The sequence below is a fragment of the Liolophura sinensis genome, chromosome 1 (genome assembly GCF_032854445.1).
Source record: "Liolophura sinensis isolate JHLJ2023 chromosome 1, CUHK_Ljap_v2, whole genome shotgun sequence".
Classification (NCBI taxonomy): Eukaryota; Metazoa; Mollusca; class Polyplacophora; order Chitonida; family Chitonidae; genus Liolophura; species Liolophura sinensis.
The window spans coordinates 65,577,023-65,591,284 of record NC_088295.1 but is presented as its reverse complement, the minus strand read 5'-3'; the positions used below and the strand labels follow the sequence as shown (position 1 = coordinate 65,591,284).

The 14,262-nt window shown below is 39.6% G+C and overlaps 1 protein-coding gene across 1 annotated transcript in view; it reads left to right on the top strand.

Annotated features, from left to right (window-relative positions):
- Nucleotides 1-14,262, top strand: part of LOC135482369 (metabotropic glutamate receptor 1-like) — a 32,414-nt gene that overhangs the window by 9,407 nt on the left and 8,745 nt on the right. The window contains 5 exon segments of the mRNA XM_064762319.1: nt 3,580-3,826; nt 5,051-5,283; nt 7,376-7,495; nt 7,498-7,618; nt 12,689-12,878. Of these exon segments, the coding sequence (XP_064618389.1) occupies nt 3,580-3,826; nt 5,051-5,283; nt 7,376-7,495; nt 7,498-7,618; nt 12,689-12,878 (911 nt within the window).

Here is a 14,262-nt window from a genome sequence, read left to right as displayed (position 1 = left end):
CCACCATAGTGCAGGGCACCGTTGTATGATGAAATATGCTTGAGTACGGAGTGAAACGACAATCAAATAAATAAATAAACAAATAAATAAATAAGAGCTAGTGTAAATGAATAAAAGGTTGGGTAGGGGCCGCTCGGACAGGAAAATGTTTCTCATGGCGATTATTAAAGATCACTTCCACAAATATATAGCATATACAGGGTGAAAATCTCATATGGGAAATTATAAAAATTATATTTGCAAAGACGGAAATGTGCTCCGGGCACTACGGTTAAGATGGGAAATTCATTCTTCTCTCTCGTGATAGTCTGATTGGTAGTTAGATATTTATTTGATTGCTTTGTAAAGCTGTTTACAAAGCAATCAAATAAATATCTAATTACCAATCATTTGTACAAAGAGAGACGTATCTTTTTAACGTCTTAGACTGTGTCTATATTAGTCTGGATGTTTGTGCGCCATGCTTGTTTTTAAATGTACACAATGCTGTTTGTTAGCGGTCACTTGTATAGGTGCATGAAGCCATTTTGCCCAGAATAGACCCCCAGATTTCGCAAAAATGCTGATGAACTCTCCCAGTTGTGACGCAAAGATTTCCACTCGCAGTTCTGACTCAGTTGTAGGTCATATTGGCGGGAGACTAGTGATTCCCAATGAATTTCAACAAGACCACAAGTCAGCGGACAAAAGAGCAATGCGACCGCGTATTGGACGGTTTATTAGAATACACTGGCTACGTCTCTGGAGATAGGACATTACACCCGGGAATCTCGTTACATTAATGTCGAGAAAGTCCGTCTACAATTGCCAAGAAGAATATGGACATCTTCAATAGGGGAGTTTCGAGTTCGAATTTTTTTACTGCTAAAGGAAAAAAAAAGTCCTGTTGTATGATGCAACCTGTCAAAAATATTAGGCATCTATAGCAGGATCACATTTACTATAACATGGGCGTTTGAAAAAAAGTTTCGCAAACTCTGGAGAAAATTGAAGAGCTGAACGTTTGCGACCTTTGGAAGTTTCTAAAAGAAAGGGGTGTCATTTGTGACTGCAATACAGTGAGACAAGTGATCAGTAAAGAAATGCCCACAAAGGTTGCCTAATATTTTAAATGTCACATGATAGAGGAGGGCTATTTTTACCTTGTTTTTACCGAAAAAAAGACCTCGAACACAAAACTCCCCTGTTCAGCGATGAATTTAGAGATTACAAATTATTGTGGAGTAGTTTTCTAAGACTTATTGACAATGTTTTGTTGCAGCTGTAGTTATTTTAAACATTCCGTGATTTTTTTATGCTAATTTAATAGTTCAAGGTAGTTTCTGTTCCTGAAGTGGATTAATGAAGTTAAGGGTATAACTGTTAATGGAAAAACGTCTTCACTGACAAACCTGATAGTGTTTTTCTTTTTTTAACATGCAGCGTATTTCTTTCTGAGACGCAGCTACCTCTACCGTTATCCCGTTACGTATTGTTAAGAATTGTTCCACTCGACTTCACGTGTCAGCTGGATTTTATTTAATCGCTGTTTATTGTATATGGTTTATATCATATCACGTTTATACACGCATTCGAGACGTTTGGGACAGCATCTGTAAGCAATCAAGCATTAAAAGCTTTCAAGCGATATGGGGTACATGTAAAAACTACACATGTAGGTAGTTTAGTGGCCGTATCAACTTTATGGCTATGTGAGAATCGGTAGATTCATCGAGGCGAAATGAAAGATTGTACATAACCAGGTTGTACATGTGATTAGTGTTAACCATGGTGCGGCCCCGGCAATTTGTCCAGAAACAGCCTTGACATTTATCTCCATGGTAAACTAGGCTTCCAGGATGGCAGATCGCTGTTCTTACAGAGGGTCCATGAGCAGCCCTGGTTTACTAAGGTTTATGGTCGTTATGTAATACAGAGAAGACGCTGTCTATCGGGACGTCGGTCCAGTCGAACAAATACCTTTATGTAAAGCACGAGCAAGTATGTGATAGATAATACAATGCTCTTATCTTACCGACGCATTGTGCAATAAACTGTCTAATTTAAAGGGCATAATGCTACGGTTACCTCGGGAACGGGTATGAGACTTCTAATAAGTAAAAGGAAGGCCACAATGTGATAACGGATATCGCCGGATACTCTCGCTAATGGGCCGTCAAGCTAGCCTCGTAAAAGTCACTCAATACGCCGTAAAGCTGGTCCGGTCATTTATGTTAAGGATCGCCAGGCTGATATAAATTGATATGAAAATCATTATCCAAGCTTATATCAGTCTATGTCTCAAGTAGACAAACCTGAACCAGAGTGGTATTTTGTCGTGGTATCATCTCGTATGACTGATTTGTTTTCTGGAAATTCTCCTGATATTTTTGGTATTTTTTTTTAGTATAAAAGCTCTGTCTGGGCGCTTGTTAATATTTCACGCACCATCTGTTAAACCATGAAAAACGGTGAAAATCGGACGGCTAGACCTTTATTTATAATTTAAACGTTAATAGATAACAGAAAAGCAAGAGTAATCCTACCGTGTACACTGTTCTTGGATTTGTAATATTAATCGGGTGTGCCAAACGTCTGAAGAATTTGTAGTGTTTATGTGAAATTTTGAAATATTTTATGCGGTTAATTATAAGTCTATTAGAGCATATAAAGAGCCTTTTGGCTTCGTTCTTCTAAATGCTTAGTGCATTGTAACCATCGCATGTAGAGCTTTTTGACATCATATTTTGCAGTCAACAAGTTTTTTTTTGAATGTATGATGTAACACAACGTTCTCTAAATTTGAGATATAATTAATAAGGCGCTGTATGTTCTGCATTTTTCTTGCATTACCATTACATCTTTGGTTTTCTGTCTATTCCATTGTTTTGCGTCGTAATGTCTAATTATTTTCTCCACCAGCACGTGAGATGATCTGGCAGCGAGTAGCGGATGGTCGTGGGTTTCTCCCGGGCTTTGCCCGGTTCCCTCCCACCATAATGCTGGCTGCAGTTCTATAGGTGAAATATTCTTGAACACGGCGTAAAACACAAATCAAATAAATAAATAAATCTAACGGTCCAATCACCGGCCAATCTTGTGTAATCCGTCATATTCGGATCATCAAAGAGCAGAATTTTAAAAGTAACAGAAGGATGATGCAGTATAAGACTTGCCGATGGTGTGTCTGTATTTCTAGCGCACTCAGATGTTAGGAGATGGAGCCTTTTGATTTAAAAATGCTTATGTGCGGTATTTTTTATGGAATAATTAAAATGCAGCAAGGTGGAGGAGCTCAGGAAACCGTATATGTGCATTATTTGTTAAAATGTTCGGACATTTTGTGCCTTTTGCTCACAATATTGCTGTTTTCAGTGATTAGAGATAATGCAAGAGTCGGTGGGATACATATGGTATGACACAGATAGTAGTTTTATTTGTTGGTGACCGAGCATGAGAAAACCACTTTATGTAATGACAGTTTACAGCTGGCAAGGAAATGCAAATGAAATGCTTGTTGTGCCTTTGAATTCTGGTAAAAGCACCCAAGGTATTTAATGTCTTTCATTAACAAAAAAATACCCCTCGTTCTTTTTGAAGGTAACTATGGCGCCAGCGGGATTGAGGTTTTCAAGAAACTGGCCAAGGAAGAAGGATTGTGTATCGCCACCAGTGACCAGGTGTCCAGCAACGGGCCCAACGAGTCTTTTGACGAAGTGGTGAAGAACCTGAAATCCGTATCCAATGCTCGTGTTGTCATATGTTTCTGTGAAGGAATGACCATCCGGAGGCTATTTGAGGCCACCCGCAGACAGCGCTCCGTGGGTCACTTCCTTATCATCGGCAGGTCAGTATACGTAACCGCTAATATACACTTCGGCCAACATAAGCGCTGTTCATTATAAAGGCGTCTGTCTGTATTGGCGTCTGTTCAGATAAGTGTCAATAATAGTAAACGCCTCTCGTTTTGGATGTCTGTGAGTACAGTGTTCAGTCACAAGGGACCTCAATCTGTACACGCATGTGTGAATTTAAATCGATTGAAGGAGACATCAATCAATACTGGCTTCAGTAGGTCTTTTATCTTTTATAGCATAGACGTCCGTAAATATATAGTCGTCAAGCGACGTAAACATAACATGTGACGTATACACGTACAGGCTAACTAACCATGAAGAAAGGCAATTCTGCAAGAAATACAAATTATCAGTTCAATTTAAGACACTGGAAAGTTACATCTGCAGGATTAAATATGACGGGTAAGGGTTAAATGATACGTTTCACGATCTACCTTTTCCTCAATGTTAATAGAAGTTCCATGTGCATTTTTGTGTTATGTTGAAGCTGATAAAACTACAAACGTATCTTGTTATATACATAAATTTTGGCGTCACTCATACTGATCTGCGTCTATAATGAACATATCAGTGACTCTATCTAAACGCTATGTACGATTCCCTACACCTGTCTTCAGCATTCATTTCAAATACCCATCTCCAATACCCAAAACACATTTCCAATTTCCAACACCTATTTCTACAACCCATCTTCAACGCCCATCTCCACCATCCTTTCCCTTCACTCCCTAACAATCATTATTTTGCAAAACCCATTTGAAACACCCATTTACAGCACCCATTTCTAACATCCAGCTCCAATACCCATCTGTACCACTCATTTGCAAGACTCATTTCCATCGCCCATTTCCAACACAAAAACTGACAACAACTGCTTTGCAAATATATGTATCCGATAAGTCTGTGTCCCAAAAAAGACAATCATAGGTTTTGAATAATGTTAGACAGTATTTAGAGACATTCCAGTCTCGTAACGCAAATCCGATTTCAAAGTCGAAGCACGAAAATATTCCCCAGGTCTATTTCACAATTTCTTTTCACAAGAATAAAATGTTTCCTGTTTTGACTTGCGTGTAACTTAGAAATTGTCATTCGGGATGATTTGGAACGTTTTTAGCCGCACACAAGAATAAAACAAATTTTCGGTTTCATATTTCTAATGAGATCCAGGACAGAGGGTTCTTATTGTGTTACATTTCTTTTATTATGTGCAGCGACGGGTGGGCTGATAGACCTGATGTTGTGTCAGGAATTGAAGAAGAGGCTGTCGGAGGAATTTCCATCAAGCTCCATTCACCAATTCTGGAGAGTTTTGATAAAAAGTTTCTGTCCTTACGCCCTCATAGTAACATCAGAAATCCTTGGTTTCGAGAGTTTTGGCAACAGAAATTTTCTTGCTACCTTCCGGGACCTGACCAGGATTTCACCTATTCCATGCCATGCACAGGTAAGAAATAGCACTTAATCCGAGGACAAGAGGTGTATTCTGGAAATGACTTGTACTCGAAAGATTTTACCCAGACCCACTCTCTGTTTTATTTGTTTCACAGCAACACCACGGAGGCTATATACTGGTATTCAAAAGTCCTTGTTTTTTTTTTACCATGACGCATACTATTACTACGATAATAATTGACTCTTATCTTAAAGGCACCTAAAATATTTTTTTCAATTTTAGCGTGCGATTTGCTACTAATTAAGCATTAACATGAAGAATTAGAATAAAACCCAACACAGGTTAGGTGTTACTGTTTGCCAACTATCACACAATCGTGGCTGCTCTTTTTTTTAATCTCTACGCTACAAATCTTTTATATGTAATTTCGATACATGCATGATTTCGGCAGTGGTGAGGGAGGGAACCATTGGTGGCAGTTCAGCACTTTCCAAAGTGTTCAGCATTTAGCACAAAGTGATTACAAAATGTTGTAATTTCAATATAAATTTATATATATAGGAATAAAATATGTCATATATAAATTAACACGCTTAGGTGTACTATAAACGAACACTATGTTACACTCTGCAGACAATCAATCAGTCAATCAATGATGTGGCATTTTCTCACTTGGGCCCACATTGGTGGCCTAAGGGTTAAAGCGTCAGCGTCGAAGATGGGAGACTTCGGATCAAACAAGGATCAGGACATAGCAAAGACTTTAAAAATTGTACTTTTTGCTATCTGGCTTTGTGCTCAGCACTGAGAGGTTAGAACGATGGAAGATGTAGGTGTCAGTATAATCTGACTGGGGGTGGTGTCACGTCTGGTGTCTTTGTAATGATTATTTAGTGGCGGCAGCACTTTGAGGACATGGACTCGCCCTGCCACAAAAAAGACACTGTATATGTACACACACCTAGTGAATCCTCGTTGTCACCTGACTCCAAATTGTTAAGTACGAAGCATACATTCATACATACGTGCATATCTTAAAGAGTATGGACAAGAAAAGGTCGGAAGCTGAAGCATGTCACCCTCACAAACCACACATTACGAATTTGCTACATAAGAGATATATTCTGCCGCTGAGAAAACCTCTGCAATGGTACAACTTTTTACAACGAGTTTTGGAGCATTTTTGATCTGAGTTAACTACATACTGCTATGTAGAGCTCTGAAACGCTTCCCGGAAAAAGGCGTCTGTCTAATCGCGTGGTTAAGGCGCTGGGATTTCGTTGAACTTCCCTGACGCAGGGATGAGATTAAATACAGCTGTAGATGACGCTTTACTTAAGCTGTCATATTTCGTGTGTTGCATAACACTGCCGGCTCAAGTGCTCTTAATGAAACCCATCGGATCCAGTCCGAGGATTACGTATGGATAAAGATCTCACGTTTCAAAACATTTTATATTTTTGTCAGCTTGACACATTTTGTCCTCAGAACACTTCTTAGGTGACAATATTTTGTTACTAGCCGAAACGTTGGAAGCTAAACCTGATAATCCTTCTGCATCAGTTAGGAATAATTACGTGGTTTTAGGAAAGAATGATAAAAACTACGAAGCTCTGTTTTTTCGTTAAGCCTTGTTAACGCGATATTAGTCACAAGTCGGCAGATTCTGCGAAAGCCTTATTGAGGCATGGCTTTGCACAGCTAATGCATTGGTGCGCTACAGCACTGAAATTAACGTTGTTACGGCCATCAGTTCTTCATGATTAATGGGGTCTTATTTTATCATCGCTTATCCATTCTCAGGTTCTCAACATTTCAAATCAATTGTTTGATCAAGAAAAGGTCGTTACAAACGAGAATTCTACTGCATTTTGACATTTATTGTCAACAAAAACCGCATAAATTTTTAGGTTATTTTAAAAGCGTTTTGTACAGGTATTGGGCGTTTAGAAAATGGTTGGCAAATAGTGCTTCGTTGATTTACTAACACATTTTATTTTAAGACTTAAAATTTAATTAAAATGTTTTTAATGGTTTGATTTCCAGGTCAAATTGTTTGCAAGTTCGAAGCGCAATCTTAATTTAGATTATATAGGTCTATAGACTTAAGTTTTATTTAATGTTGAAAAACAATCGTTTGTAGGAAATGAAACCATCAAAGATTTCAAGCAAGACGCCAAGCTGGGGTTTGTGGTGAAGGCTATATATGCCATGGCGTACGCACTTCATAACATGCATCGTGACGTTTGTGGTGGGAAACCAGGCTGTGTCCCGCCATGGATCCGATAGAGGGCGTCAAATACCTGGATTACCTGATGAACGTGTCCTTCACAAGCTACAGCGAGGAAAACGTCCACTTTGATCAGAATGGCGACCCTCCAGGACGGTAAGTCAGCGGTATCATTTATTCACACCCTTCCTGTCATATGTTCCTAAAGTCAGATGTAGTAATCGTTTTCTATACTCATTTGCAGCTTAATAGATGTGAAATCCTTTAAACGAAGAGATCAAACTTAAGACCATTCAAATTCATCGTTTCAAAACACCTACTTGGCGTGAAGTGGAATGAACAGGCGGTTTCTCTTTCCAAAATATGCGAACAGGAAATCGATTGGACGAATGACAGATGTGATGAAATGTAGGCTCCGTTCAGATCTAGTATAACAAATCTGTGTAATGTGGAGTAACTTGGAGACTGGATTCAAACCTTACATGTGAAAATATTCTTAAGTACTGCATAAAATAACAAGCAAAGAACATATACAAATAGTATACAGATAAATAAATTTGTGACCGTATTCGGCTACTACTGTCAGGCTTCATGGGAAAAGAAAGACAGTCGTACATAAAAACCAATCCGAAAAACTTCAAGCTGAATTTATTGACTTTCTTGGTGGATTCTTTTCCTATACTCAAAGAATATGTCATTTGTACAAAACGACTGGAAGAAAGTGGGCAGATCGTGGATAAAATGAGCACACTTCAATAGAGAAGGCAGTTCTTTTTTACCTATAAATTATACCCAGCTGGAGCAGGATTGTAAGCAAGAGCTCTATAGTCAGGCTTTCCGGTCAAGGTTCCCAGTCATCCTGAACTTGTGATTCCCAGTTATTGTGAGCTTGTGGTTCGAAGTCAGTATGAGCTTGTGGTTCTCAGTCATTGTGGGCTTATGATTTCCAGTCAATGTGAGCTTGTGGTTCCCAGTTATTGTGAGCTTATGATTTACGGTCAATGTGAGCTTGTCCTTATGAGGCTGTGGTTCCCAGTCATTGTGAGTTTGTGGTTCCCAGTCATTGTGGGCTTATGATTTCATGTGAGCTTGTGGTTCCCAGTCATTGTGGGCTTATGATTTCCAGTCATTGGGAGTTTGTGGTTCCCAGTCATAGTGAGTTTGTGGTTCCTAGTCAATGTGAGCTTGTGGTTCCCATTCAGTGTAGGGTTTTTGTTCATAACCATCGTGAGCTTGTGATTCTCAACTGTCGTGAGCTTTTGATTTTCAGCCATCGCAGGCTTGTACTTTCAAGCTTTTTCTTTCCTGGTTTTGTGAGCTTGTGGTTCCAAGTCATCGCGGGCTTGTGATTCCTAACCATCTTTATGGCTTTATGTATTCGTGGGCTTGTGGTTTCAAGTTGCGGTTTCAATTCATTGCGGGCTTGGGATTCCCAGTCTTCACGGGTTTGTGATTTCAAGCTATGGTTCACAGTCGTCGTGGACTTGGGGCTCCCAGTCATTGCGACCTTGTGCTTTCAAGCTGTGGTTCACAGTCGACGCGAACCTGGGGCTCCCAGTCATTGCGACCTTGTGATTTCAAATTGAGGTTCACAGTCGTCGTGGACTTGGGCTCCCAGTCATTACGACCTTGTGATTTCAAGCTGTGGTTCACAGTCGTCGTGGACTTGGGTCTCCCAGTCATTGCGACCTTGTGATTTCAAATTGAGGTTCACAGTCGTCGTGGACTTGGGGCTCCCAGTCATTGCGACCTTGTGATTTCAAGCTGTGGTTCACAGTCGTCGTGGACTTGGGGCTCCCAGTCATTACGACCTTGTGATTTCAAGCTGTGGTTCACAGTCGTCGTTTACTTGGGGCTCCCAGTCACTGCGGCCTTGTGCTTTTAAGCTGTGGTTCAAAGTCGTCGCGGACTTGGGGCTCCCAGTCATTGCGACCTTGTGATTTCAAGCTGTGGTTCACAGTCGTCATGGACTTGGGGCTCCCAGTCATTGCGACCTTGTGATTTTAAGTTGTGGTTCCCAATCATGGCGGGCACGAGAGTCATTGTTACAGGATCATGCCCGTATTAGTACAATTTCGTACAAAGATGTCTTTATACCTTAGAAGATATAGGAATAAAATTTTAATCCCGAATTTAAACTCATTCAATGGTACCTAATGATTTTGAATGCGCTAAAAGTTTGAACAGACTTTATGTAAATATTAATGCTTTCTTTGTGCGTCGGTAAACTTTCCACTGCTATATTACGAAACTTATATGAATGTGCCTGGATGAAATTCTGGAGAAAAGGCAAGAGTGCAGACGTCTGTAATGCAATGCTTGAGAGGATTAAAATTCTTCCTTACATCATTGCTATTCATTAGATTAGGAAAACATGGTGCAGTTATATGTCAACGCGCCTAAGTGTCAATCAATTTTATGGCAAGCTCGGTTTCAAGAAAAAGAAGATATCAAACCAAAGTTCATTTTACATTCATTTACGCGACTGTATTCAACAAAACGACGAAACCCGATACAATATTTATTTCTTATTCCCCTTCGGATAAGAAAAAAGTACCCAACCCTCGCCTCGTTACGGGTGTTCACTATTATGCTCACTCTCTAATGGAATTCTCATAAACCTCTTGATTTTTCTTCTTAGCAATCATGTCTGTGATCAGAAAGGAAAGTTAAGAAAGGTTGATGTCTGATCCCTCGACGGCGGGCCAGATTTCCCGTTAACACGAGATTTCACGTGTTAACATGGACGATTGAAATTAATGAGCAGTTTCCAGGCCAGCTTTTATTTCCCGTTTCTACTGGCACCTAACTACGTAGTGTTTCCACTTCACTGCACACTGAATGTTTCCTTTCCTTATTAAAGAGAGCTAGAGGTGAAATGATCTGTGTTATGGCGATGTGTTATTTGCGTGACTGAAGCCGGTCCTCTTGTCAGTTTGGCCTAATGACGGCCACGAGATGCAAACTAATATGCTTCGATGCCAGATGTGACAACGACCAATCCCAGCAGCGCGTTAGACTTGTGCGACAACTGTGCAAGGTTCAGGGCAATATTTTGACACCGCGATGTACGTATTTTGACATCCCGATGTGAGTATTTTGACACCACAACGCGCGTATGTTTTCCTAAAGAGGGTAATTATAACGCCTTCCCGATGAATCGCCGTATTCGGAACGTGTTTAGCTACGAGACATTGAAGGGAAAAGTTCAAGCAGTAATACATGGAGCGAAAAAGAGAATTTTTGTACAAAGGCTCACTTCCATTGCGATGTCTTGGCCTGTCAAATCAGCTATTCTTTGCACAATTGTTTTTGCGCTACCGTGCGAAGCTTTGGCTATTTTACACATGTAAAAGAACTATATATTTACATGTGCATAGCAATATGCTAGTTCGGAGTTCTCATTAGCTCCATTGCTGAAAGTTATCGAGGTGAGAAAATTCTTAAGAAATGTGTACACGAACAGAAATAAGAGTGATGCTATTTGTAGGGTAATAGATAACACTTTCCCTTGCTTCCCCCTCTGTGACGTGGCATGCTACCTAGTGCTCCCAACAAGGAGATCAGCTATGAATGAATCTCAGTCGGTTCTTCTGACAAAATCAGGTAGCCTTCATTCCGAGGAAAAGTACATGGGTGCGCAGGTGGGGGAGAGATAGTGAAGGAGGGCGTGGAGGCAATCTGAAGAACATCGATTATTTGGTTTGGATATTGCGATCTGATCAGCGAATATCCCCGAGCGTGATCTTCATGATTCATAACTCCGCGTCGCCATAGATCACGGCTCTGATAGATTCGAAGATGATTTGGGGGTACAATGTTATATGACAATGAGAGATCCCTCGACACACCGCTTACTGGTTTGATAGTTAGCTATCTGTCAGTCCCAATCCGTGGGTCCGCTAACCCCTAGCACGGTTGCTCACAGGACCGATATTAAGGGAGTATTATCTGGATTTGCTGCTCTTTCAACCAGTAAGGAAAATCACGTGATATGAAGCTGTTATTAACTCACCAATCAAAATTAATCATCCGTCAGCGATCCTTGTTCCCGTGGCTGTCATGTCAGGAGCTTGTCTCGTGACACCAGGGCATCCTCACTTAGACCCATTCTTCTCTCTTCCGACCCATTCTTCAAACTTGAAGACCTAATCAACGCGGAGAAAACTTCGGTAATTAATACACTCTGAGTGAAGTACGACCGCCATAAAACTTGTGGTCTAATGTTACTGACAAGGTCAAGGTCAGTGCAGTAGTTTAAATCGAAAAGCCGTATTAAAACTAACTTACTCACAGTGACTTTGATTTGCTACTGAATTAATTTTTTCATCCACCATAAAATCATAATCCATTGATGTGAGGTGAGGCATATTCGAAGTTATTTAATCAAACAAACGTTAATAATACTGTATTCACAAGGATTTGTCGGACAAATTTGTTTAAAAGCACTTATCACTGCTGGGTATTGGTTTATTCAACTTTTATTCCTTGTTTACGTCGTCTTTAACTGGCCTGTTATTAGCTCGATTTGTCAGTCTGTAGGGCAGTCGGCCAGTCAGTCATTCGGCCAGTTAATCATTCGGTAAGATTTTCGAAATCCTATATTTTAGAAAGGGTGATTCATTTTATCAGGGACTTGAGCGCCAGACATTGACTTCCGTCGGGATGTCCCCTGCAGTTATTGCGAAGCTTTGCTTGCCTGTTTCTGTGAGGTGGTCAAATGATGAAGTCTTGTCTTGTGACATCATGCAACAAGGAAAATTCAAAATAAGTGACCCATGAACTGATTCATTAAACTGTACTCTAACTGGTTATAGAAAGTGGTAAAGTTTTGTTTCCATATAGATAGATAGACCTCCGTCGGTTGATTAGCCTCGACAGAACTATGTCTTTGTACAATAAGCCTTTGACTGTTGATACAAAGTGTTGAAATGGACTCAGGTTTTGTATTAGGTGTATGGCAAACCCAGCTTTCTTATTCTGCACACTATTGTCCACCCTAAAGCGTGGCTAAATGAAATACCGTAACTTTGTTTCTTAGAAAAGTCAATCCTTGGGGATTGTGCTGTCATTGTTAGTGGGACCTAGTTTGCCACCAATAAGGCGAGAAAATCTGTATGTCAGTCATGGGAAAAGTTTGTCAGCTCCTTGCCAACAGTTGATGGTTTACTCCCGAGAAGACTTTGAAGTTTACTTAAGGTATGACATAGAATATTTTTGTTTTAGATATGACATCATGAACTTCCAGAAGGTGAAGCTTGGTAATAGTAATGCCTCGTACCGATACAGTCGCGTGGGACAGTGGGACAGCGGAGTTCTAGACATGGAGGACGATGAGATTTATTGGCCAAGAACAGGAAGAGGGGTGATTACCGAGTCAGTGTGCAGCAAACCTTGCCCAAAAGGAAACATCAAGGTACTTAAAGTAATACTGCGTGTTAAAAGCAAATTATATACATCAGCGTTAAACAAAACTTAATGTACACAACGATGTCAAAATAAAAGCTTTTATCATGATTTACCAAACCATGTCGGTTTGGAAACGTTAAGTTCCATAAAACAATCATGGCTGTCTTCAAAGCATTCCTATACGGGGACATTAAGTTCCATAAAGCAGACATTATTGTTTGTGATTCATGTCATTATGGAAACATTAAGTTAATACATAAAGCAGGTATCGTGGTCTGAAAACCATGTCATTACATCAACGTTAAACCACGTAAACGAATTATCATTGGCTGCAAACATGTCAACAGGAAAACATTAAAGTCACGTAAAACATGCGGACACTACTGTTATCTACGGAACCAGTGTGAAAGAAGGGGTTTTGATAAACGAATACATCATTAGTTTAACAAACTAAGGTAACATACAGGGAGACATTTAACCATAGCAACGGGAACATGGAGATATTAACACATTTGTTAAGGCGTCAAACATAAAAATTCCATTGCAGAAAAATGCATGTAGTTAAACAAACCAGTGGCTGCTACAGGGTAATGTTTATAAGGTATGTTGTCATGTGAAAATGTGCAGGTTAATAAACCGTTTTTAGGGACGCATTCGAAACTATTATCATTATTTGCAAATCATAGGTACAGATATTGTCCTGCGTTAGACTGCTATAAATTATCATTCTGTAAATAAATTTAACAAACGTCGAATAAATAGGTACATTATACAAAATATTAATTTTTACTGCTAATGTTTATCTTTGATAATATCATACTGCTATATGTGACAGGAGTTATAAGCGGGGCACTTATTTCTCTGCAGGTAAACTAAATCATCATTTATTTATATAAGGCTATATGCCGATATTTAGCGCCAACATGAAGGTTCCGTTTCCATGGGAACTGTCGCTTGCCAAAGCTGCTTGGCTTGTCACCCGATAGTATCGGACGCATCTAATCTAGAACTGACATCTTTTGATTTATTTCTCGCCTGATCTAAGCATTTTTTGCAACCAAGCTACTTCGCTGATATGAGCCCTGATATAATCATTTAACACACCCATTTCTGCTGTGTGTTTAAGATGTGGACCACAGTAGATATTGTGATTTCTTCATGTGAAAGAAGAGATACACTGAAATAACTTTAGTGGAAAGATCAAGGAAAAGTATATTCAATTTAACCTTTCATACGTTTGTTTTAATATAAAATGTAGTCAAAAATTGAATTTAAAGACCACCACAAAAATTTGATTTCGGTAAATTCAGAAAGAATACATTACCAAATAAGTAAATTTGGTTTCATATATTGTTTTCTTAAGTCTTATACTACTGAAGCACACCTGTTTT